Here is a 24,883-nt window from a genome sequence, read left to right as displayed (position 1 = left end):
AACAGGCAGCACCCTCAAATCTTCAGAAGTATGAGATGAGCCCCATGAATTGGAAAGGTGTCTCTCACACTTACCGACACAGACTATCCCGCAATTTAATTGTTTATACCCATACCCAAAGGTTTTTATTGAATAGCGGAATAGAAAATATGATCAAAACAAGTGTATGTATCTCACACGTACAGAACCACACTAGGCCCCAATTACTATTTTTTGTACCCCTAAAGGCAGGATGAGGAGTAGGAGGAGTTTGGAACAGGCAGCACCCTCAAATCTTCAGAAGTATGAGATGCACCCCAAAAATTGGAAAGGTGTATCTCACACGTACCAACACAGACTCTCCCGCAATTTAATTGTTTATACCCAAAGGTTTTTATTGAATAGCGGAATAGAAAATATGATATAAAATTGGTGTGATTTATCAATAGCCACGTGAACAGCAGTGTCTTATATCATTCAGCTCTGCTGCAGGCCACAATTTAATTTTTTTAACCCAAGGCTGTATATTGAATAGTGGAATAGAAAAAAGTGTATGATTTTTGAAACCACTCAATAATAGCACATGTGAACACTGAACACAGCAGTGTATGATCAGAGTCAGCTCAGCACAGCTGAAGGAAAAACGCTGCACACAGTGATTGACAGAAAAAGACTTTTCTCCCTCCTCCTCAGTGGGCAAAAAAGATTGTGTTCACTGCACCCCACACACAGCAAAATCGATGTGGACCACTGACACCTGCCTATCTCCAGCCTCTCCCTAAAAGGATTGATAAGATCGGTCACTGCAAACCCCCCCCCCCCCCACACAGCAATATCGATTGTAGAACACACTGTCTGACCCTAAAAATCAGCAGCCTCTCCCTAAAAGGATTGATAAGATCGGTCACTGCAAACCCCACCCCACACAGCAATATCGATTGTAGAACACACTGTCTGACCCTAAAAATCAGCAGCCTCTCCCTAAAAGGATTGATAAGATCGGTCACTGCAAACCCCACCCCACACAGCAATATCGATTGTAGAACACACTGTCTGACCCTAAAAATCAGCAGCCTCTCCCTAAAAGGATTGATAAGATCGGCAAAATCGATTGTAGAAAACTGACCCTAAAAATCAGCAGCCTCTCCCTAAAATGCCCTACAACTCGCCCTGCCTAACACACTCCGACCTGTCCCTCAATTCTATGCGGACACAAATGAGTTTTGCCTGTCTGTCCCTAAACAGCAGCCAGCACGTATGATGTGTGCTCTGTCCCTGAACTAACACAGCAGAATGATGCAGCGGCGCTGTCTCGAACTTATAAAGACTTGGTCACATGCTTCAGATGGCCAATCACAGCTACTAATACATTTGTAGGCATGGCTGGGATGGCTTAAGGCACACCAGTTAAACGCTTGTTGATTGGCTGTCGAAAGCCCGCCATGAAAAGCGCGCCAATGCATACAAAACCCAGAAATAAAACGACCGAACACAGATTTTTACCCGAATATACAGTAATGTTTTCGGGTCCGTGTTCGGGTAACAAAAATCCAATTATTCGGTACGAACACGAATAATACAGTCCGTGTTCGCTCAACCCTACTTATGACTTGTGTTGCCTGAATTCTGGCTGCTGTTACTTTTTTGTGTCTACTGGTTTCACTTTTGCCTGATGGTATAATACTTTGCTTCAATTATCTGCCAGTTCATTATCTGTTGCCATGGCCATGATCACCTAGCCCAGCCTTGCATGTGGGTGTCCCTGGTGAAACCTTCTCAGTCAGGAGACTCTAGGTAGTGCCCATGCCTGCCACTGACTACTCTTTTTTTTATCTCACTGTAGATCTATAGACAAACCTGAAAATAGGTTTTCTCTGAAAACAACATACTCTTTAGGTTAGGGGATCATGCACACTGGACATCCCTAGACGCTTTTGCCCTGGCAGCAGAAAAAAAATGGTAAACATGTGTACCCCCTCCTGTCATGCTGCCCCCTCTTGTCATACTGCACCCCCCTCCTCTCACACTGTCTCTCTCCTGGTATACTGTCCCCCTTCCTGTCACACTGCCCCACTTCCTGTCACACTTCCCCCCCCTTCTGTCATACTGCCCCTCTCCTGTCACACAGCCCCCCTTCTGTCACACTGCCCCCCTTCCTGTCATACTGCCCCCCACCTGTCACACTGCCCTCCCTGCTGTCATACAGCCCCTCTCTTGTCACACAGCCCCCCTCCTGTCATACTGCCCCCCTCCTGTCATACTGTTCCCCTCCTGTCACACTGCTCCCCCCCCAGTTTACTGCCCCGCTTCCTGTCACACAGCCCTCTCCTGTCATACTGTCCCCCCTCCTGTCACAGTGCTGCTTCTCCTGTCATACGGTCCCTCTCCTGTCACACAGCCCCCTCCTGTCAGGGGGCCTTCATGGTTTCTTGCACTAGGGCCTGGAAGGTTCTAGTTATGCCTCTCTCAATGTTAATATAGAGGGAGCCACTAGGATGGGATCCTACAAATCTGTTAAAAGCTATGCAAACACAGCAGAGCAGACCATTAACAATATGAAAACCCAATAAATGTTGCTGCCAGGTAACACTGACTGAAAATATGATAGTTTTACTAACCCTGCTAGGAGATAAAACAGGTAAGTCATAATCTAAAATGAGCTGTTAGTTCTGTAACTAGAACCATGCAAAGATTGAAGGAAAAACAAATCAACTTTTGTATTTAATATTAGTGTTTTCCATTATTTATAAATAAACTAACCTGAAGGAAATCGTGTAAAGGTTCAGGGTATTCATTAAGAATTACTAAAAAAAGCAGGTAGCCCAATTAAAATGATCAATCTTTGCATGGGCTTGTGCTTTTAATTTAATGAAAAGCAACCACTCAAGGTAATTTGGCTTTATTTGTTCAGAAGATTAACATCACTGATTATCTCACTGTGCTTTATGATTTATCTTTCTTTACCTGACTTATGACTCAACAAACAGGTCAGACAGAAATGTTCTCAAGTATGACTGCCGTTTAAAGCTTCGATGCATACTCCCAAAGCCCTATGTTTCTAAGTGGAGTTTGGAAGCGCCTACTTACTGTGTATGCTGTTTGTTTTTCACATTTGGTTAAAGAACATGTGTCACCAGAAGTTTAAAACCCTTAAAGTGGTTGTAAACCTCATTCATACAATTTGACCTAAAGTGGGGTACACACTAGTAGAAAATCTGCCGAAAATTCCCATCCAAGGTAAAATCATACCATTTTCGGCTAGTGTGTACACAACTTTCAGCAGCTGATGCCGACATTTTCTATGAAAAAAAAATGGAGGGACAAACACCAAAATTTTTATCGTCCATCCCCAGACGACCAATTTTCGTTTAATGTGTATGCAGTACGTCCGTGAACAGTTGGATACGAAAGACCGCACATGGTCTGAAGTTGCTGACAACCCGGAAGTCTAGGAACAAATGTCCCAAAAAAAAAATATGACGAGAAATTTTGTGAACATTTATTCACTGTCAACTAAAAACGGTTATGAACGCTGAGCAAGAGAGAGAAAAATCGGAGGATATTTCGTCAGATTTCCGTCAAGTGTGTACGGGCCTTAAGCGCATACAGCATATCTGTAGTGTTTGCTTATCTCTCTCCAAAGCTCTAAGTGCCCTGTCTTTCTGCTGCTTTTTCTTCTGTTATCAGCATAATCACTTCAGATAAGTTCTCCTACACATGAGATAATAGTAGCTGTAAATTTGGGTCAGGGAGAGAACTTAGAGGGAGATAAGCAGAGAGCTTGTCTGTTCAGATAACAGCTCTGCATGTTCCTTCGTTCCTCTGCCTACATGGAGTTTGGATGTGTCCCTTTCCTCCAATCAGTGCTCACACAGTGTAAGCCCAGACTCCTACCCCTATGTGCTCCTGAAACAGGAAAAAAGATGTATAACATGATCTGCATTTTCTAAAGAGTGTACAAAGGGAAGGACAGCACATATACATGTAAAACCTATGTAGGGAGATTTTTTTCATCTCTGTAAATAATCTGAGGCTGTTCACTTCACTGGGTATAGTGGAGGGTTCACAACCACTTTAATAAACCCCTCAGTGGAACCAGTGCATATCACACTTGGTTCCACCCAAATTAGTGCAGTCATTGATGAGCAGCGTGGTCGGACAGCTCACCCCCTCCCGTCCCCATTGTGTGACTACATTTGACAAAGTAGACAAAATATATAATTAGATCTGTTCTGACTGACACCATAGGAGGGTACACATAGAGCCTGTACAACCCCTGCCCCCTGCTCCTCCTAAGTTGCTCAGACTTTCTTTTCAATCCAAAGAAGTGTTTTCAGTACACAGAAATGTTTTCAGTAGATGATAGATGGCAAAGGAGACAAGAAGATGCAAAGGGTTGCACAGCAGTGCTGCGGAATGAAGAGGGGGCGTTGGCTACAGTGCTCACTGTAACCTCCCCATGGGATTGGTCAAAATTTGGGCTTCAAGCAGTATTCAACCCATAAGAAAGCCATAGGTGTGCGCAGCCTATTGCATTAAGGTATGCACCTCAAAGCCTAAACACCCATGCACGTGTGTGTGTGTGTGTCTACATACACCAATCAGCCATAACATTATAACCACTGACAGGTAAAGGGAATACTGTATCTCATTACAATGGCATCTGAAAATTGGTGGGATATATTAGGCAGCAAGTGAACCATTAAATTGATGTGGTAAAAGCAGAAAGAAAATGGGCATCACAGTTTGTTGTGTATGGAGCTGTGAATCCAATGGTGACCCATGTCCACAGCCAAAAGCTTCTACAATGGTCACATCAACATCAGAACTGGACTACAGAGCAATGGAAGAAGGTGGCCTGGTCTGATGAATCACGTCTTCTTTTACATCATGTGGATGGCCGGGTTCGTGTGCGTCACTTACCTGGGGAAGAGATTGCACCAGGATGTGGTATAAGAAGGCAGGTCGGCAGAGGCAGTGTGATGCTTTGGGCAATGTTCTGCTGAGAAACCTTGGGTCCTTCTTTTCATGTGGATGTTACATTGGTGACTCAATGGGTTAGCGAAAGGGGAGCCATACTCATTATTAGGTGGGTGGTCATAATGTTATGGCCGATCGGTGTATGTATGGCCCCAGCAAATTGATCTCCCTGCCAGCACAGTGAAGGAGAAATGCGTAAACTCCTCTTAAGGCAGATCCAATTAGAGGAAGATCTCTCCCATCTGTCCACCTGCACACAGTGATAATGCTAATGCGCATTAGGTGATTAGGGTGTGCCCAGACACACCCCGTGCGCACGCCTATGAAGCAAACATTTTTATTATATTGCAGCTTACCAATTCTTAGATGTGATGGCTGCATTCATTTTCCTTTTTAGGCTTTCTTTCTTTTATTTGCATCTTGTGACCCAAACAGAAAGTCTGATGATTTTCAACAGACCACAATCTCTTGCAGGTACAGGGATGAGACAAACCATTTAAAACTGACAGGGGTGCTTAAAATGATCAGCTCTTATTTATGTACAACCTTAACCCCCCTCCCCCCACCTCCAAAAGCAAAAACACAACTGTTTGCTGTAGCTGCTTATAAAGTAATAGCTATAGTTCAGTTTGTCTGTGTATTTAAATCTGCTAGTCCATCTAAAACTACTCTCCCCACAGACTGATAATACATTTGTCCATATCTGCCCCCAATGCTCTTTCACCCAGAGTGTAGGCTCTCTAGTACATGAGGTGTGGTACTGGACAAATCACCAGGTGAAACTGAGGGAAAAAGGCTTAAAAAAAGAAAAATAATGCAGCCACCACATCTATTGGCTGGTAAGCTTCAGTATATTACATTTTTGGTTTTAGGTTTAATACCACTTTCAGTCAGGGGTGGAGCTATAGCTAGCTCAAACAGAAAAATTTAATTTAATTTTCCACTGCACAGATCTGAAAAGGACCACATGCAATATAAAGGTAATACCCTGGGGGATTCAATAATGAGTTTTCTCTTCTTAAGATACTACTTTAACCACTTCCATACCGAGTCATGTAAAATGACGTCGGCAAAGTGGTTGTCTAGATCCGGGCCGCCGCCATATGACGTCTGCCCGTTCTAGCTGCTACTGCGCGCCCCCGGCGGCGCGCAGCGGCGCGATCAGGGATGAGGCTCGTCCCTCGGACATAGCCCATCCCTGATCAAGGTAAACAGCCAATAGAAATTGGCTGTTTACCACGTGATCAGCTGTGTCAATCACAGCCGATCACATGAGCGGCTCCAGCACGAGCCGCTCGTTCTCTCTGCAATGCGCGCCCCCGGGGGCGCGCAGAGCAGCGATCGGGGACGAGGCTCGTCCCTCGGACAGAGTCGATCCCCGATCTAGGTAAAGAGCCAATGAAATTGGCTCTTTACCACGTGACCGGCTGTGTCCAATCACAGCCAGGCACAAATGTCAACAGAGAACACGGTAACTAGCTGTCACCGTGTTCTCCTCCTCACACACTGATCCTGTGTGAGGAGGAGATTGTGGTAACAGCTAGTTACCAACTACAGTGCACCCCAAACACACTGATTGCCCCCCCCCAATAAAGAGCACCTGTCACTAGCCCATCAAAGTACCCGAGTACCTGTCACCAGCCCATCAGGTACTCAGATGACAGGTACTTGGGTACTCTGATGGGCTGGTGACAGGTATTCGGGTACTCTGATGACAGGTACTCAGGTACTCTGATGACGGATACTCTGATGACAGGTACTCGGGTACTCTGATGACAGTTTCTCGGGTACTCTGACGGGTACTCGGGTACTCTGATGACGGGTACTCGGGTACTCTGATGACGGGTACTCGGGTACTCTGATGACGGGTACTCGGGTACTCTGATGACAGGTACTCGGGTACTCTGATGACGGGTACTCGGGTACTCTGATGACGGGTACTCAGGTACTCTGATGACGGGTACTCGGGTACTCTGATGACAGGTACTCGAGTACTCTGATGACGGGTACTCGGGTACTCTGATGACGGGTACTCGGGTACTCTGACAGGTACTTGGGTACTCTGATGACAGGTACTTGGGTACTCGGGTACTCTGATGACAGGTACTCGGGTACTCTGATGACAGGTACTCGGGTACTTTGAGTACCTGTCAACGGAGTACCCGTCATCAGAGTACCTGAGTACCTGTCACCTACCCATCAGAGTACCCGAGTACCTTCCACCTGCTCATCAGAGTACCTGACGCCTGAAGTACCCAAGTACTTGCCGCCTGCTCATCAGTACCCATCACTACTCATCAGTACTCATCAGTACCTATCACGTATCAGTACTGATCATCAGTACCCATCAGTACAGTATCACCTATCACCTATCAGTCAGTGAGTACTACTCATCAGTACCTATCACCTGCCTGTCACCTGCCCATCAGAGTACCCGAGTACCTGTCACCTGCCTATCGGAGTACCCGAGTACCTGCCACCTGCTCATCAGTACCAGAGTACCTGTCACCTGCCCAACAAAGTACCCGAGTACCTGTCACCCTTCATACAGCCACCATGTCCAAGTCCAAAAAGGTTTATATACGTCCTCCGTTTAAACCTAAATACCGGTGTTATGGCAGCAGATAGCTGCCATAACCCTGGTATTTTTTTAAACGGTGGACGGTTGGCTTTCCGAGAAGGGTGGTCCCAGCGGCGGATTCGCCGTGGGATCACCCTTCCGGGATGGCGGAAGAGGCGCCCCCCCCCTCCCGACGCGTTCCGGTCCTTTTCCCCGCTTACCGGACCCGCCGGCAGCGGGGAAAACGATCCGGTCCCGAATCCTCACAGACAGGATGTCGAGTGAGGGCAAGCTTGCCCTCACTTGACTCTATGGTCTTGGAGGACCGGAGCTACGGAAAATGTTGTTGCCTAGCAACCGGTTTAAAGGTCCATTTTTTTTTTTTTCATTTTATATTATAATTTTTTTTTTTTTTCTATCTTTTAGTGTACTTGTGAGATCTGAGGACTTTTTGACCCCAGATCTCACAAAAAAGAGGTCCTGTCGTGCCTATTTCTATTACGAGGAATATTTACATTTCTTTTAATAGAAATAAAAATGATCAATTTTTTTTTTTTTTTAAACGGTGTAAAAATAAAAAATAATAAATAAAATAAATAGTAAAAAAAAAAAATTAAAGCGCCCTGTCCCCGTTAGCTCGTGCGCAGAAGCGAATGCATACAGAAACCCCGCCCACATATGTAAACGGTGTTCAAACCACACATGTGAGGTATCGCCGCGATCGTTAGAGCAAGGGGAATAATTTGAGCCCTAGACCTCCTCTGTAACTCAAAGATGGCAACCTGTAGAAATTTTTAAATTGTCGCCTATGGGGATTTTTAAGTACCAAAGTTTGTCACCATTCCGTGAGCGTGCGCAATTTTGAAACATGACATGTTGGGTATCCATTTACTCGGCGTAACATTATCTTTCACATTATGGAAAAACATTGGGCTAACTTTACTGGTTTCTTATTTTTTAATTTAAAAAAGTGAATTTTTTCCAAAAAAATTGCGTTTGGAAGACCGCTACGCAAATACAGTGTGATAAAAAAATATTGCAATAATCTCCATTTTATTCTCTAGGGTCTCTGCTAAAAAAAAATATATAATGTTTGGGGGTTCTAAGCAGTTTTCTAGCAAAACAACTGATTTTAGCTTGTAAACACCAAATGTCAAAAATAGGCCTAGGCAAGTGGCTAGGATGCATGATGATGCTCCTTGGATGTTAGGCCCCTCTATATGGCTAGGCTGTGAAAAAGTCTCACACATGTGGTATTGCCATACTCAGGAGGAGTGGCAGAATGTATTTTGGGGTGTCATTTTTGCTGTGTACATGCTATGTGTTAGGAATATCCTATAAATTGACAACTTTGTGTAAAAAAAAAAAAGTTTTCATTTTTTTCCCCACATTTTCCAAAAACCTGTGGAAAAAAATGACACGTTCAAACGACCCATAATGCCTCATAGAATATACGTTGGAGTGTTTGCTTTCCAAAATGGGGTCATTTTGTGGACTTTTCCATTGTATTGGTGCTCTAGGGCCTTGAAAAGTGTGATAGGTAGTAAGAAAGTTTTATGTGTATTTATGCTCCTAGAACGCCTGAATGTGCTTCTTGGACGTGGAGTCTCTTTTTGTGGCCAGGCTGTGTAAAAGTCTCACACATGTGGTATCGCCATACTCGGAAGGAGTAGCAAAATGTATTTTTGGGTGTAATTTTTGCTGTGTACATGCTATGTGTTAGAAATAGCTTATAAATTGACAACTTTGTGGGAAAAAAAAGAAAAAAAAATTTTTCTTCATTTTCCCAAGAATTGTGAGAAAAAATTACAACTTCAAAAAACTCACCATGCCTCTTACTAAATACCTTGGACTGTCTACTTTACAAAAAGGGGTCATTTGGTCGGTATTTGTACTGTCCTGACATTTCAGGGCCTCAAGAAAGGAGATAGGCAGTCAGTACATCTGGTGTGATCAATTTTCAGTAATTGGTACCATAGCTTCTAGACTCAATAACTTTCACACAGACTAAATAATATACACTAATTTGGGTTAATTTTACCAGAGACATGTAGCAGTATACATTTTGGCCCAAATGTATGAAGAAAAATTTATTTTTTGCAAAATTTCATAATTGAAACTAAAAAAAAGTGTTTTTTTTTTTCAAAATTTTTGCTCTTTTTTTGCATATATCACGAAAAAAAAAAACCCCAGTTGTGATCAAATACCACCAAAAGAAAGCTCTATTTGTGTGAAAAAATTGATAAAAATTTTGTTTGGTTACAGTGTAGCATGACTGAGCAATTGTCATTCAAAGTGTGAGAGTGCTGAAAGCTGAAAATTGGTCTGGGCAGGAAGGGTGTCTAACTGCTCTGTATGGAAGCGGTTAAAAACTCTAGTTTTCTCTTCTCACAAATGCAAGTCTATGAATTAGCTGACAATTTAGATACAAACTGCATGTTATTAGCACTGTAGGTAAACCCTGCAATAATAACTTAAAATAGAAATACACGTTAAAGCAGAGTTCCGGCCTCGGAAACGTTTTTTTAGATAGAAATACCCCCGGGACAGTCAGGGCTAGTGCATTTCATAATGGATAGCCTTTAAACTATCCCAGGTTGCACTTACCTTTTAGAAGAAATACTTACCTATAAAATGTCTTGTCCAGCGCTGCCATCTCAGGTGTGGGCAGCTGAAGCCAGAGCATCCTCTTCGGTGTCCTCTTCTGTGTCCTCTTCGGTCCCAGAATGCCCTGCACCTGCCCCGCTCATCACTTCCGGTGCAGACGCGTCATCCCTGCACAGCTTCTGGGCATGCCCAGAAGCTGTTTAACAGGGAATGATGTGCCTGCACCGGAACTGACGAGCGGGGCCGGTGCAGGCGCATTGATTCCTGGGAGCGATGACGTTCGGCTCACAGGAGTCAATGCAAATAGGAAGAGACGGCGTGGGCCGCGACCGCAGAGGGAGGAAGTGAAACAAAAGTAAGTATATTTTCTTCAATAACAAGGTAGGTAAGCAAAAAAAATAAAAATAAAAATCGTGAATATCCATTTCTTTTTTTCAGGTGATTGTCAGCAAGTGGATGGCCCAAAGTGGTTTTTGAGGCCGGAACTCCGCTTTAAGCATAAATGACTTACCTTTTTGGCTCTCGTGCCATCCATTATCAAAATGCTCACATTGAAGAATGAATAGTCACCAAGACTGTTTAACCACTTCCATAAAGGGCAGTTACATCCCCAGACCAATTTTCAGCTTTCAGCGTTATCACACTTTGAATGATAATTACTCAGTCATGCAACTCTATACCCAATCATATTTTTTATAATTTTTTTCACACAAATAGAGCTTTCTTTTGGTAGTATTTAATCACCACTGGGTTTTTTATTTTTTTATAATATACGTGAAAAAGTCCATCCACAGCTTACACCCCCAGTCCACAACTTCGCTTTTAATCTCTGTCAACGTGTCACCTCTGCACCCCCCCCCCCCATCTGCAGCTTACACCCCCAGTCCACAATCACCTCTGCCCCCCCATCCACAGATTATCTTTCCCCCTCCACATTTCACTTCTGGATCCCTGTCTACAGCTCACCCCAATCCACAGCTCTAAACCACCACATCCCCCTACCTTTAACCTCTGCAATCCCAAACCCCGCTTTCTTAACCCTGTACAAATCCCCCTGCCCACAGATCTCACTTTTCACAATCTAACCACCACCCTTTACAGCTCTGACTTCTGCAGAACATCCACAACTTCACAGAAGTCTCTACTTTCTATGCACACAAGCAGAACCCCCCCCCCCTCCCTCTTTCCCTCTGCAGTTCTCTTACCTGCATTGGTATTAGAGCAGTGCAGCAGACTCCAGTCTATTAGGCACATCAGGCTTTTTATTTTCTCTCCTTAGCCTACTGTGCAGTTTCCTTCTTGTGGCTCCGCCCATCAGATCAGTGTAGCACAGAACCGAGGAGGAGTTTCAGTGAGCTTCACTCGTTTCTGTGCTACACTGATCTGACAGGCATCGGGTGGGGATAGCTGCCTCTGAAATCCCCCAATAATGCCAACAGTTGCGGTGTGTGGACCCAGGGCACACATCAATTACATGTAGGGCCCATATGCCGTGGATGCCTGTGCTAGCATACAGAAGCCGGTGGAGAAAGTGAATGGTATGGAAAACTTTCTCTACCCACTTCTGTACAATGCAGAGGGCTGCCAGAGGTGGCGGAACTGCCTTCCGCCACGTCCTGGCAGAAAAATAGCCCTGTATATACTGTATATATACTGTCATCTGTAGAGTTTTGGTCTCCACTGAATTTTACACACATGGAAGTTTCCCATCTCATAGCATAAAAGTGCTATCCTAAACTTTTCCAATCACTTATTTCTGCCAAATGTAATTTATTAAGACAATGCTCCGCTACATGGTTTGATGTATTTAACCAGGAAGCTATTTCCAGCATATATTCACAGATGGGAAATTCTCTAATGATATTGTAAATGAGACTCATTGCTTTTAAGTGCATTTTATTGCAAACTAAAATATGCTGCACTTTAATTGCACAATCGACAACACAGGCTGTTTACCCCCTAGGTGGAAAAGGAATTAGCTTTCCAGCTGAGTGCTTTCTTACTAAGTGTACATATGTTCAACTATAACATTGTATACATGCCAATAATTGCTTGGTGTAACAACGCTGCGTATTGTAAAGCTATAATTAGATGTAATCAGGCCCACTAAAACGTTCTTGGATTTTTGTGTTGTTTTGTACTTTGTGTACATGTCTGTTTAACTTAAGCTTTCAGACAAACAAAGGCTATGCCATGATAAAATGACATAGTTCAGAATTAGTCACAGTTGATTTCTGATGTATTTATTTTAACTTCAATGTTGTGCTCTGGGGTATCTGGATCTTTTCATTTTATTCTGCAAAGTGTAGTTATACTTTAAACAAGTTTAATTTACTTTTCTATATTTAGAAGTGATGGGGGTCATCCCCACTGCCTCTGCATGTGCAGGGATATGTAAAAAGAAAGTATACAGAGATATTGGGACCGAAAGAACAATGACGTGAACATTTATTCTATGAATAACCCGAAATAGAAAGTTTACCAAATGAATAAACCTGACTCTATGTATAAATATGTTAAACTAAGGCCAAAGGCTTAACTTGTATCCATGTCTGGTTTTATGTATTTCTAACCCTACTGTACAGTATGTCTATTTAAAGGAGTTCTTACTTTCATTTGATTTAGCCTTAGTGCCGACTCTTTGGATATCACTGTTAGAAGTTTGCTCACAGAAAGAGAAGTCTGAGTTCCAGCATATCGTATCCATCCAGAATGGGACCAGGGTTTGAGCACATTGAGCTTTTCTGTTTCTAGAAAGCGTAGCAGGGTGAACCCATGCTACTGTTTGAAATTGAGGTTTACACCATTTGTTCTTGATAGCAAGCACACTAATGGCTCAGGGGTGTGCTACATTCGTATGAGAGCCAGAGATAAAGCTCAGAGCCCTAGCCCTTCGAGGAAGTCAGTGTGTGAAGGGAGCCGTGTGAGGGGCTTTTGTGCACCATGGTGTCCCAGTCAGGACAGAGGAAGGTCCAAGCCTAAGAGAAAGTCCATGAGGGAAAGAACATCTAGGAAGCTGTAGGGAAGACCTAGAGCTTAGGTGCAGCGTCTGTGCATAAACACTGGGACAAGTTTCATGGTCAAGAGGACTGAACAAAGGTACTAAAGTTCAGGAAGGACCCTGAAGAGATACTTGGAGCAGTAAAGCTGCCACAATAGAGCCAGGAGGCTGAATGTTATGTTTTTGCAGTTATGGTTATAACCACCTGCATGAGAAGATATACCTGTATGAACTTTTTTAAGTTTCTTTAAAAAAAAGTGGGCAGGAAAGCCCTGAAAACTATATCTGGTATGGAATAAACTCACTGTTTTTGCACTACCATTGAGCTAAGAAACCCAGATGTGTCACAATAGTAAACTAATTTCTTTTCCACAAAGTGGGAGTACATTTTACCTCTGACAGTGCTCACTGTAAATGGTGTCCCCATTCAAAGCTTTCCTTTCATAGGGACAGTGGTTGTTACCTATTTTCAAAAAAAAAAAAAAAAGAGCATGAATCTCTTCAACCAAGACACAGACAGCAATAAAATCTTGACAGAGATCCAAACCCTTCCCCATGTACTTAATACTAGTAAACAAAAGCTTCAGCTGACAACTACCTACAAGATTTGCCATGTTATTAACAAGACTATCATCATGAAACCGTTTGTTAATCAGGAAGTGGCTTATTTTCTTTCCTCACAAAACTACAGCCCGGGGGCCAGATGTGGCCCTTTGTTTGATTTTATCATGCCCTTGGGACATTATTCCTCCCACTGATATCAAGCACTATTCCTTCCACTGACACCGACAATGAGGCACTATTCCTCCCACTGACACCGACAATGAGGCACTATTCCTCCCACTGACACCGACAATGAGGCACTATTCCTCCCACTGACACCGACAATGAGGCACTATTCCTCCCACTGACACCGACAATGAGGCACTATTCCTCCCACTGACACACGACGATGGGGCACTGTTCCTTCCACTGAAACTAATCATGGGGCATATTCCTCCCACTGACACAAACGATGGGGCACTATTTCTTCTCTTGATACCAACAATGGGGCAAAATTATTCCCACCAATGTAGGGGCATTCTTTACTCCTATTGAGTCCAGAGGGTTTTCTACTCCCAGTAGCCACAGTCCGGTCCCCTCAAAGAAGGACAGTAAATTGTCCCTTTGTTCAGAAAGCTTGGAGACTCCTGCTCTAGTTCATAGACTGATACATTTCTGCTAGTACTGGACATATGTACGACCTTGCTCTCAGGCTGGCTGATTTTGTTGTCAGCGACAAGACTCTACTCAAAGCCGAAGAGAGCAAAGAAGAGCAGAAGCCATCTGCCCAAAGCCTACTTACTAATAAAGCATGTCTCCTGATGGTGAGGCATGTAGCAACAAATATCTGGGACTACTCTGAAGCGGTACATCTAATCTCTCACTCCATGTTTGTGCAGTAGACAGAAGTAGACAAGCAAGCAGGCCAAGATGCAGCAGATGGGTGAGTTAAAGTAAACTGTTGGAGGGTTGAGTAGAGGAGGGGGGCATCAACATTTTGCTGCAGAGCATTATGCTGTGCAGTTAAGTCCCTTCTAAGAAAAACAAAAACAAGGAATGTGCAATAAAATTCTTTATTAGATATATAAAAAAGCACAGTAAATATTATATTCATATGTTCTCAAGTTGTATGATCATGAAATATCCAACAGGAGCCATCTGATGTGAAGCAATTGTCTCCAAAATCCCCTCTGTCCAAAGGTCAGCTGGAATCCTGCATGCAGCGTTAGATCCTCAACCTGTCCTTGTGTGTGTGTGTGTGCATCAGGAGAAGAGAGCATGCAGCCAGCCAACAAGCAGCCAGTTACACTTGAGGCTTGTGTCTGACAGGTGCCAAAGGGACACACGGGTACAGGTGTTGTTTTGGTTTTTGTGTACAGATTAGTGTCTTTAGTCCTTGTTTTGACAATTAGGGGATGGCTGCACAGACCCTGGCACTTCTGGAATATAACACTGCTGGCTATTTGGAGTCCTCTTTGAGCTGGAACACCTGAGCATCAAAGTGGGCTTCTAAGCAATACCAGAGATATTAAGGATTCAAACGTTTGATTTGTTATCCTCTTGTGGCTGTTATTCCATAGATTTTATTTCACGACAGTAAGATCATTTGATAAAAGGTCTGAGCATTCCAATGGTTTTTGCCATGGATCACTTTTTCTGCATTTTCCAATGACAAAGGTTGCACTACATTTTATTGATTATTTTTTGTTTCTATTTTCCAGAGGAAATAAAAAACCCAAGCAAGAACATCCCTCGCAGTGTGGTAGCAGCCATGTGTGCTGTGATTGCCTTCTACTTGCTGGTGAACATCTCATACCTCACCGTTCTGACACCCAAAGAGCTTATATCCTCAGGTACATTCACTTAAGTTTAATAATAAAGAAAAAATACTGTTACAGAGTTAGTACATTTTTCAAAAATAAGCAGAGAATTTAGACTCATATGTTTCTTACATATTTGCGACTTTAAAGTAAAACTCCTTCTAAAACATATACAGTAGTTTAAAGCAGAACTCCAGGTATGGATTTTATTGCATAGTTTTATTGGCCCAGTAGTGTAAGTATACACATGCCATACCTGTGGCGTAGGACCAGTGTGAAGTGGAGAATCACTGCAGTAGTCGCCTTTGCTACAGTGATCACCACTGTTTTTCGAGTTGCGCGCAAAGCGGATGCCCAGCTGCATAGTAATTAGAGAGATTTGCTCACTCTGGATGGTTTTCAGTAACAGAAAATTGCTGTTCCAGCAGGACCAATGTAACTATGCAATAAAGTCTACACTTCGAGTTCAACTTTAGAGTGGTAGATAATGGTATACTTATTTTTTCACAACCCCACTCTAAATATCCACCATGTCAGGGCTCAGCTGCTTGTTTTAAACTCATAGTACTGTATATCTAATAGTATCAGAAGACTTGCTACTAAAATAAGTTGGTCTTGCATTATACATACATAGACTCAAATCAAAATGAAGGGAAAACTGGTCAGGGAAACTTTATTGTGGTAGATCTTTATAGCCAGGCTGTGGTAGAAGTAGAACTATGGGCAAAACTTTTTTTTTCTTTCATTCTGGATAGAATAAGTGAGGGTTAGAACCTCTGTCAGTTTTTCCCGCCACCTATGTCCCATTGCAGAGATTTCACTTCGCTTCCTGTTGTCATCGGGTCTGTGTTAGTGAGCCCTTATAGATCCCCAGCTCAGGATTCCCCAGGGCGCGGAGTCTAAGCCCCAGCCTGCTTCTTCACCAGGGCCCCTGATGGTGGGGATGGACTTGCAGCAGACTGGAACCAGGTCGCGGCTCCCAGGTAGGCCCAGCTGAGAATGTGGAGACCGCTGGCGTGTGCAGGGTAAACAGGAGACTATAAGGAGATCCAAGAGACAAGCCGAGGTCAGGACAGGCAGCAGACAAACGTATACGGAGAAACAAAGCCGGGTCGGTACACAGGAGATCAGATACAATAGCCAAGGGATACACAGATAGGAGCTCAGAGAACAGGGATGTTGCTCAAGCAAGGAACAGTGCACTGAGCCTGTGTATATATAGGGAAGCAAACAGGGAGGTGACCCAGGAAGTAATTGACAGGAACAGGATATATAACCCACAGTGGAGCAGGCGACGCCCATAGGATACAGAGAAGCCCAAACACCACATGAGAAGGGAGGAAAAACAGAAGCACTGCAGCAAGGAGGTAAGAATATACAGACAAAACTATAGGCTAACTTGTGACACCTGTCCCATAGCCAAACAGGAAGTTAGAGGAAATCCCTGCAAATTACAGGAATTCCTTGGGGACCCCCAGACCACCAGAACTAGTGTACCCATGGTAAGTGTCCCACGCTATTACTTTTTCAGGGAAAACCCAAAATGTGTGATTTTTTTTTTCTTTCATTTTCAATGATATTCGTAAACAGGACCAATAGAGAGGGTGAATCTCCCTAATGGGGACACAGGCAGCAATAAAATATGACGGGTGTTCTAACCCCTCTCCACTTTTTCCAAAACTAAAAAAAAGTTTTGCCTTTAGTTATACTTTAATTACCTTTTGCATAAAAGGTCCATTAGTTGGCCCCCACCTGTATGTCACGTATTCATCCAAGCAGAGTTCTTTTTGAACTACTTTCCAATAGGCATTCACTGGTGTTAGTCTAGGGCCTAAAATAACATACAAGACTTAGGACTATATAGGTAATGTTTCTCTGATATCCAGACATTACATTTGTAAAGTTTTAATGCTTTTCCTGTCCTCACTGGAGAGGTTTATTCTCTCTTTATTATTCTCTTTGTTTGCCTGTCCTGGAGGCACCTGTACCCACTTATTGATTGTCTTGGTGTCACTGGGACAGGATAGGGAGGGGAGGTCTCCCTAATGATGAAAAAATTAACAAGGTATACTCCAGCCAAAACTGACTGGGAACAAAGCATGCTTGCTTCTGTTGATCCAGGGATTACTGGCTGGACATTTGCTTTTGTCTTTTCCTGCAAGGTAAAGTCATAATGTACATGCATACTTAGCTCATAATTCAAATATCTCCTAATCTTATAATTTAAATATCTCCTAAACGGGCACACTAACTATAGGTAAGCCTTATTATAGGCTTACACATAGGTAAAAGGCAGTACAGGAAGTCTACTTCCTCTATAAAAAAATCACTGTCAATCTGGTATTCTGGGAAATCCAGATCATGTACCAATCAAAGTGTGTCTACACCTATTTTGCCTCTCAAACTGAGAGAGAGAAGGAGGGTAAGGAAGAGAGATAGAGAAGGAGGAATAGAGAGAGAGGGAGAGAGAGAGATGGAGAGAAAGGAAGATAAAGAGAGGGAGGGAAAGAGAGAGGGAGATGGAGAGAAAGGAAGATAGAGAAAGAGAGAGAGAAAGATAGAGAGAGAGATAGAGAGATTGTGAGGGAAAGAGAGAGAGAGATAAAGAGAGGGAGGGAGATAGAGGGAGGGGAAGAAAGAGAGGGTGCGGGAGGAAGAACTGGGAAGAGAAAGATGAAGATGAAGAGAAAAGGAAAGAGAGACAGGGAGAACAAGAGAGAGCAAGGGAGAGCGAGGAAGAGGGAGGACCAGAGAGAGGGAAGAAGAGAGAGAGAGGAGAGTGAGGGAGAGAGAGTGGTTGAGCAAAGAAGTAGGTGAGGGAGGGAGAGTGAGGAAGAGATACAGGGAGAGTGAGGAAGACAAATTGGGAGAGCTGGGAAGAGTTGAAAAGGGAAAGGGAAAGCGAGGAAGAGGGGAAATGAGGGAAAGGTAGAGAGGGAGAGAGGGAGGGAGAGAGAGAGAATAATAAAGATGGAGAGAGAGGAAAAGAGAAAGGGAGAAAGAGGCAGAATGAGAAAGAGAGACAGAGGAAAAAGAGAGAGAGAGGTGGGTGAGGGAGGGGACACACTGGACACCTTTGCTTTCATTGTGCTATATGCTGGTGCTATGTGCCTTTAAGGAGGGGTGGGCTCCCCCCAGCACACCTGCCCTCTGCCTATCTATTTGTATGCATGTGCTTATATGGAGGTTCTCAAAATTTAGAGTTAGGACTGCAGATAATGGGATGTTGTGAAGTGGCTCTGCAGTTAATGTATGTATTTGCAAATGTGTGCAATCTAAACCCCTGTTTTTAATGCATACTGTTAGACAGGATAACTTGGTTGGTTGCAGGCTGGCCAGTAAATTAAGCTGGGAATTCACTTTGGTTTTGTTTACATGCTCTGGTAAGTTACATTCTTTGCTGTTCAGCAATATTGCACAGCTGCAGCAGACAAACTTTTGGCAGGTAAAACAATTACTGTGTAGAGTGTAAAGAGAAAGGGGACACTTGATGCCTTAGAAACAGATTCATATAAATGCAAAACCATTCTAGATGGTAAAACAAATAAATGCTAGAAAAATAATTGGTGAGCTCGAACAGTCTCGAAATCCTCAGCGAGTCGAAAAATCCATAGACCTGCAGGACCAAATCCAGAAATTAGCTTCAAACAATCTTATCAATCCACCATCCACTGGAGGGTTCTGTACAATGTACAAAAGCCTAGCTGCCTGATTTGATACCAGGAAAAGTTGAACAACACTGAGAAATAAAATCAGCCACAGGCGGCCTAGTGTGCATAATTTATTTATTCTTCCAATAAAAATAAAATTGAACATAAGGGACTTTAGGCAATATGTAATAAACAATGAGAAGCCGCAACACAGTTAGAGTTCACGTAACAGCTCCGGTTTGGGGCCTGCAGCAGGGCTGAAGATGCTATGATTTTGCAGCGTCCAGGATATGGACCACCAGAGGAAGTTGCAAACATTGAGAGGAAAGCAGAATGAGGAAGTGTCAGCTGGTTCACATTCTAAGATGCTGTATGTATACATCTGGGGCTGGGTTTCTTCTATCTGCTGCCCCCTTTTTTAGTTGTTGTTTCAGTTGAACTGTAGATTTCATCTTGTTTCATCACCACATTTCAGCCTCTTCAGTATTTTGGTCACCAGGGCATAGGGATATTTGGATTTTTTATGGTAGGCCCCCTGTGCCATTTTTATAGCCTCTGTGCCAGCATTAAAATCTGGGCAGTGCACATCAAGGTAAAAGAACTGGCTGTCAAAACTGAAGTGTGCAATACACTTTAAAGCTAAACTCCAGATGTGGGTTTTAGTTAAATTGGTCCAGCTTGGGCCAATGTAAGCATACATATTCCATACCTGTGTGACCATTGTGAACGTGAAAAATCACTGTGGTAGTTGCTGCTACAACAGTGATCGCAGAGGTTTTCCAGGTCTTGTATACGGTTGCAATTCATAGAACGCTTTGTATTTTCCAGCACAGGACCTGGAAGACTGAGATGATCACTGCCAACTAATTCAATGAATCTCTGCTTCCACAGTGGTCCCTCAGGTATGGGATGAATATACTTACATTTGTCCAAGCTGGACCAATGTAATTATGCAAAAAAAAAAAAAAAAAAATATATATATATATATATATATATATATATATATATATATATATATATATATATATATATATATATAAAATATACATACTTGGAGTTAAGCTTGAAGAGAAAGGAAAATATAAGCAGAATACATTTCAGCTTTAAACCTAAGAATAACTCAATATACAGTATATACTCACAGAAAATACTCTATACTTTCCCCTTAGTTATAAGTTTGCTAGACAGACATGTATTAGGGTATAGAGTACTGTGTAGAAAATACTTGGTAATACTTGATTTTTGATTTCTGGGGCCAGTTAACCATTTTTTCACTGACATTCTGAACAAGTTGGGTTAAACTAATAATTCTTTACAAATCTGTCATTGCAGCTGCCGTCTCGGTTACCTGGGCTGATAGAATGATTCCAACATGGGCCTGGATTATACCTGTCTCAGTGGCCCTCTCTATTTTTGGTTCTCTCAATGGTGGCATGTTTATGCTGGGGAGGCTAAATTATGCCGGCAGCAAAGAAGGACATTTACCGTCACTTATCTCCATGCTCCATGTCCGTCACTTGACTCCAGCCCCAGCGATGATTATCTCCACATTGATAGGATGCATATTTGTCATACCTTCTGACCTCCTCTCCTTAACTAATTACTTCAGCTTTTGTTCATGGCTCCTAGTTGGACTTACTTGTATTAGCCTGATTGTTCTTCGCTTCAGGGAGCCCAATCTGGAGCGCCCATACAAGGTGAGACAAAAACCCAAATATGAATAATGGTAATAATGAGAGTATCACTTTGGAAAAAGTATATTTTTCTTTAAACCTAAACCCTTTCCCGCCCCCTCCCAACTACCCTTTAACTGGGTCTTTTGACAGGAGGTGGAATGGACTTCCTGACCACGAGATCACTGTAATTGGCCAATCATGGGCAGAGAATAAGAGCTGTCTTTGACAGCTAGGTTACTGTGCTGGGAACACTCAGTGAGCGCACTCTCAGCACAGAAACCTTGGCATCCATGAACTCATATGTGCAACAATAATCTATAAAAAGGTAATTTCAACATACAGCCTAGAGACTCAATTATAAGTGCAGTATCTGATATCAAAAACATAATAGCCTTTATCTGTGAAAGTGCCAGGTCTGCTAACCCAATCACTCAGTACAGATGGCACACAGACACATTAACATAATTTCCTAAGACCATAATTTAGTCTAGGTACAGTACATATCCTTAAAATTATTACTGATAATTGAAATACACAACCAGCATACCTTCAACACCCAATCTTTATACTTTTTCCATGACAATAAGAAAGTATTGGATCCAAGGCATTAACATGACAACTAGGCAGAATAAAACATGTTTAGAAAGTGAGGTATCTATGATCAAACACAACAAACTAGCCCTATTACTTTAGGGAGAAATATCTGTGCAAAGAGTACAATGGTGCCTCATTGACTGTGGGGGTGTCCCTAAAAGACATTGTTTATTGGGACACACTTTTTTTACACACTTTTTTTACTTTTTTTTTACATCTTACAGCATCAGCTCTGAGAGGTCACGTGACCAAATGAGCAGACCAACTTGCATATGGCCACAGTGGAAGCCAAATTACATACAATTGTATGTACGTATTGCATTTTTTGTATGATATTTTAAATCTGTGCTGTCATCCTGTATCCTCTGCAGGAACCTCTGTTCATCATAAAGATGAAAGGAGATCCAGAGACAAACACTAACATGTAAAAGCAATATAAAGACTCTTGAAACACAAGACAGGCTAAACAAAATTACTGTACTTATCTTTTACAAAGTATAGAGAAAATTATAGTATCACCCCTGTTTGTTCTTTTTTAGATATATACAGTATATAAAAGAAACATACAAGAAAAGAGGGAGAAATACCTTAAATCATAAATTCATTACAAAAATATAATCTATTATTTTACAAATTGTAAGCGGAGTTCCGGGCACAAAAACATTTTTTCAATGAACATACCCCCGGGACAGTCAGGGCTAGTACATTCCACAATGGCTAGCCTCTGATCTGTCCCGGTTCGCACTTACCTGCAAGAAGAAATGCTCACTTATAAAATTTCTTCTACAGCGTTGCCATCTCTGTTGTGGGCAGCTGAAGCCAGCGCGATCCTCTTCTGCGTCCTCTCCCGTGTCTTCTTCTCCCAGAATGCACCTGCCCCGGCCTCTCTTGTCACTTCCGGTGCGGCGCCGCATTCCTACACAGCTTCTGGGCATGCCCAGAAGCTGTTTAGCAGGGAATGCGGCGTCGCACCGGAAGTGACGAGCGGGGCCGGTGCCATCGCATTGATTCCTGGGAGCGATGACGTTCAGCTCCCAGGAATCATTGCAAACCGGAAGTGACGGCGCGGGCCGCGGCCACAGAGGGAGGAAGTAAAAAATAGGTGAGTATTTCTTTCTACAATTACAAGGTAAGTAAAAAAAAATAATAATCCTAACTATCCAATTCCTTTTCAGGTGAACAAGAGCAAGCGGATGGCAACAAAATCGATTAGGTCGATTTTGTGCCCGGAACTCCGCTTTAATCCCACATTAAACTAAATGAGACCAAACAATTTACACCCTTAATGTCATAAAATCAAACATATATGATCTTATATCCACCCTACACAATCTCATAAAGATCTTAACAATACATGAACTTGTTCAGCAATCTACAAGATAAACATGGTTCGTGGAGCTTGTCTGCTTCTTCAGGACACAATGTTTCTTCAACAGAGAAAATCCTATCAACCTATTTTTAAAAGTCAGGGTGTGCTAGTTTGCAAGAGCGAAGTCCTAAAATAGTTAAACAGAAATTAACAAAACATGAACTATTGTATATAATTATTACCATATATAGACCATAATACTGTATGAATTTTCACTAGTATATAGCTGCCTCAATGTTGCCCAGAGTATCATAATACTGTATGAGTTTTCACTGGTATATAGCTGCCTCAATGTTGCCCAGAGTATTGCAATGACCAGACTTTGCACTTGCAACAGTACAAACAAAGAGCACAAATGCCCACACCACAAGAACCCCCATTCCTCCTGAACAAAGGCCAATGTAATACCTGAAGTGGTTTAAAAAAATGGTGTGCACATTGCCCACCACCATCTACCCAACTGTTCATGTGGCAGGGACCACTATTACTTGTCGCACTGTACCTCCCCTGTTCAGCTTCTGGAATTACGTCACTTCTGGGGATGGGCGGCTTCCCACCAAATGCAGCTTGAGCTCCAAACTGGATAATATCACTTCTGGATTATTCCACCACCAAGCTCCCTGCAGCAACATCATGAACAACTTGTGCTCCAGACTGGAGCGCACCAGAAACTAGTGCCGCAAGATCAAACTGCTGTCAGAAATGCCCCGCCCACTGGTTTCTCCAGCTGCATCGTAGGAAGACAAACGCCATCACCTCCCTACAAGGGGGACATGAAGCACACTCAGAGAATTTCAAGCATCAACATATAATACCATTATACAACCACTATACCTCCAATGACTAAATTGCTCTAAATATATATAAAAATACACAAATTAAACACAACACCTACCCTTACTTTTCAAAACATAAAATATACAAATGCAAACCTAGTGCCCTACCAATACACTATTTACAATAAACACATGTAATCTCCAAACCTCTGTGATATTAAATCATTACATTATCTACGTGCATAAGTATCAACGTAAAGCATGAATGAAATAAACAACATAAATCTTCTTTCAATACAATGATTAATACTTATTCCAGACCGAGGATTAATTGTTTGTATACAATAGTCCACCTTTATGTGCCAATCCTTCTTATTCTATGCACAGTGACTCCCACCATTATTTACATATGCACTCACCTCCAACAACGATCTGTCTTTACCAGGTCAGACCAGGCTGTCCCCCACTGGGGGTACAAAATCAGGCTCCTTTCCAATTCTCATCCTTGTTTCTTTTATTGCTTTCTGTGGTTATACACTTCTCCAAGTATTTGGTGTATGGCCCTTTATATCTGCGTGTGGCTCTCTGTAGACAAGCTCAAACAGCACGGGATACCCTCATGGTGTAGTAAAAATTCCTGTTTATTGAAAAAATTTTCACTTACATGTTTATTAAAATAATTTTATATTTTATGTTTTTATATACAAGCATTTTGTAACTTACTACACCATTGAGGGTATCCTGTGTTGTATGAGCTTGTCTGCAGAGACCCCCCACCCTGCAATTTTATTCTCCCCCTGCCCTGAAAGATATAAAAAATAGCACCTAGACTCAAAATCAGTTAACTGCAGGAGATCAGGCAGTGATTGCGATTGGTTGCCAGAGGCTACAGCATATCATTATCGCTCACTGACTGGTTTCTAGAGGTTGCAGCACACATTACAGCTCACTGATTAGTTGCTAGAGGTTATAGCACATCATTACTGCTAACAGGTTGCTAGAGGTTACAGCATATCAGTACCACTCACTGCCCGATTGCTAGAGGTTGCAGCACACATTACAGCTCAGAGCTAGAGGTTACAGCACATCATTACTACTAACAGGTTGCTAGAGGTTACAGCATATTAATACCGCTCACTATCTGGTTACTAGAGATTACAGCACATCATTTCTGCTTGCTGATTGGTTGCTAGAGGTTAGAGCACGTCATTACTGCTCACCTATTGGTTTCTAGTGGTTACAGCCCATCATTACTGATCACTGATTGGTTGCTAGAGGTTACAGAAAATCATTACCACTCATTGATTGATTGCTAAAGGTTATAGCAC

The 24,883-nt window shown here is 42.6% G+C and overlaps 1 protein-coding gene across 2 annotated transcripts in view; it reads left to right on the top strand.

The window, feature by feature from the left end:
* The window catches only part of LOC309556387 (b(0,+)-type amino acid transporter 1-like), a 138,670-nt gene that overhangs the window by 107,127 nt on the left and 6,660 nt on the right, over positions 1 to 24,883 (top strand). For both annotated transcript variants that reach the window (XM_082258851.1, XM_082258850.1), the window contains exons 2-3: positions 15,392 to 15,523; positions 20,473 to 20,837. In XM_082258851.1, coding sequence (XP_082114977.1) covers positions 15,392 to 15,523; positions 20,473 to 20,837 — 497 coding nt within the window. The remainder of the gene's footprint in view (positions 1 to 15,391; positions 15,524 to 20,472; positions 20,838 to 24,883) is intronic.

The sequence above is a fragment of the Pelophylax lessonae genome (genome assembly GCF_965119305.1).
Source record: "Pelophylax lessonae genome assembly, chromosome: 5".
NCBI lineage: Eukaryota > Metazoa > Chordata > Amphibia > Anura > Ranidae > Pelophylax > Pelophylax lessonae.
The sequence above is the reverse complement of the archived record's forward strand: the minus strand, read 5'-3'. Positions and strand labels throughout refer to the sequence as shown.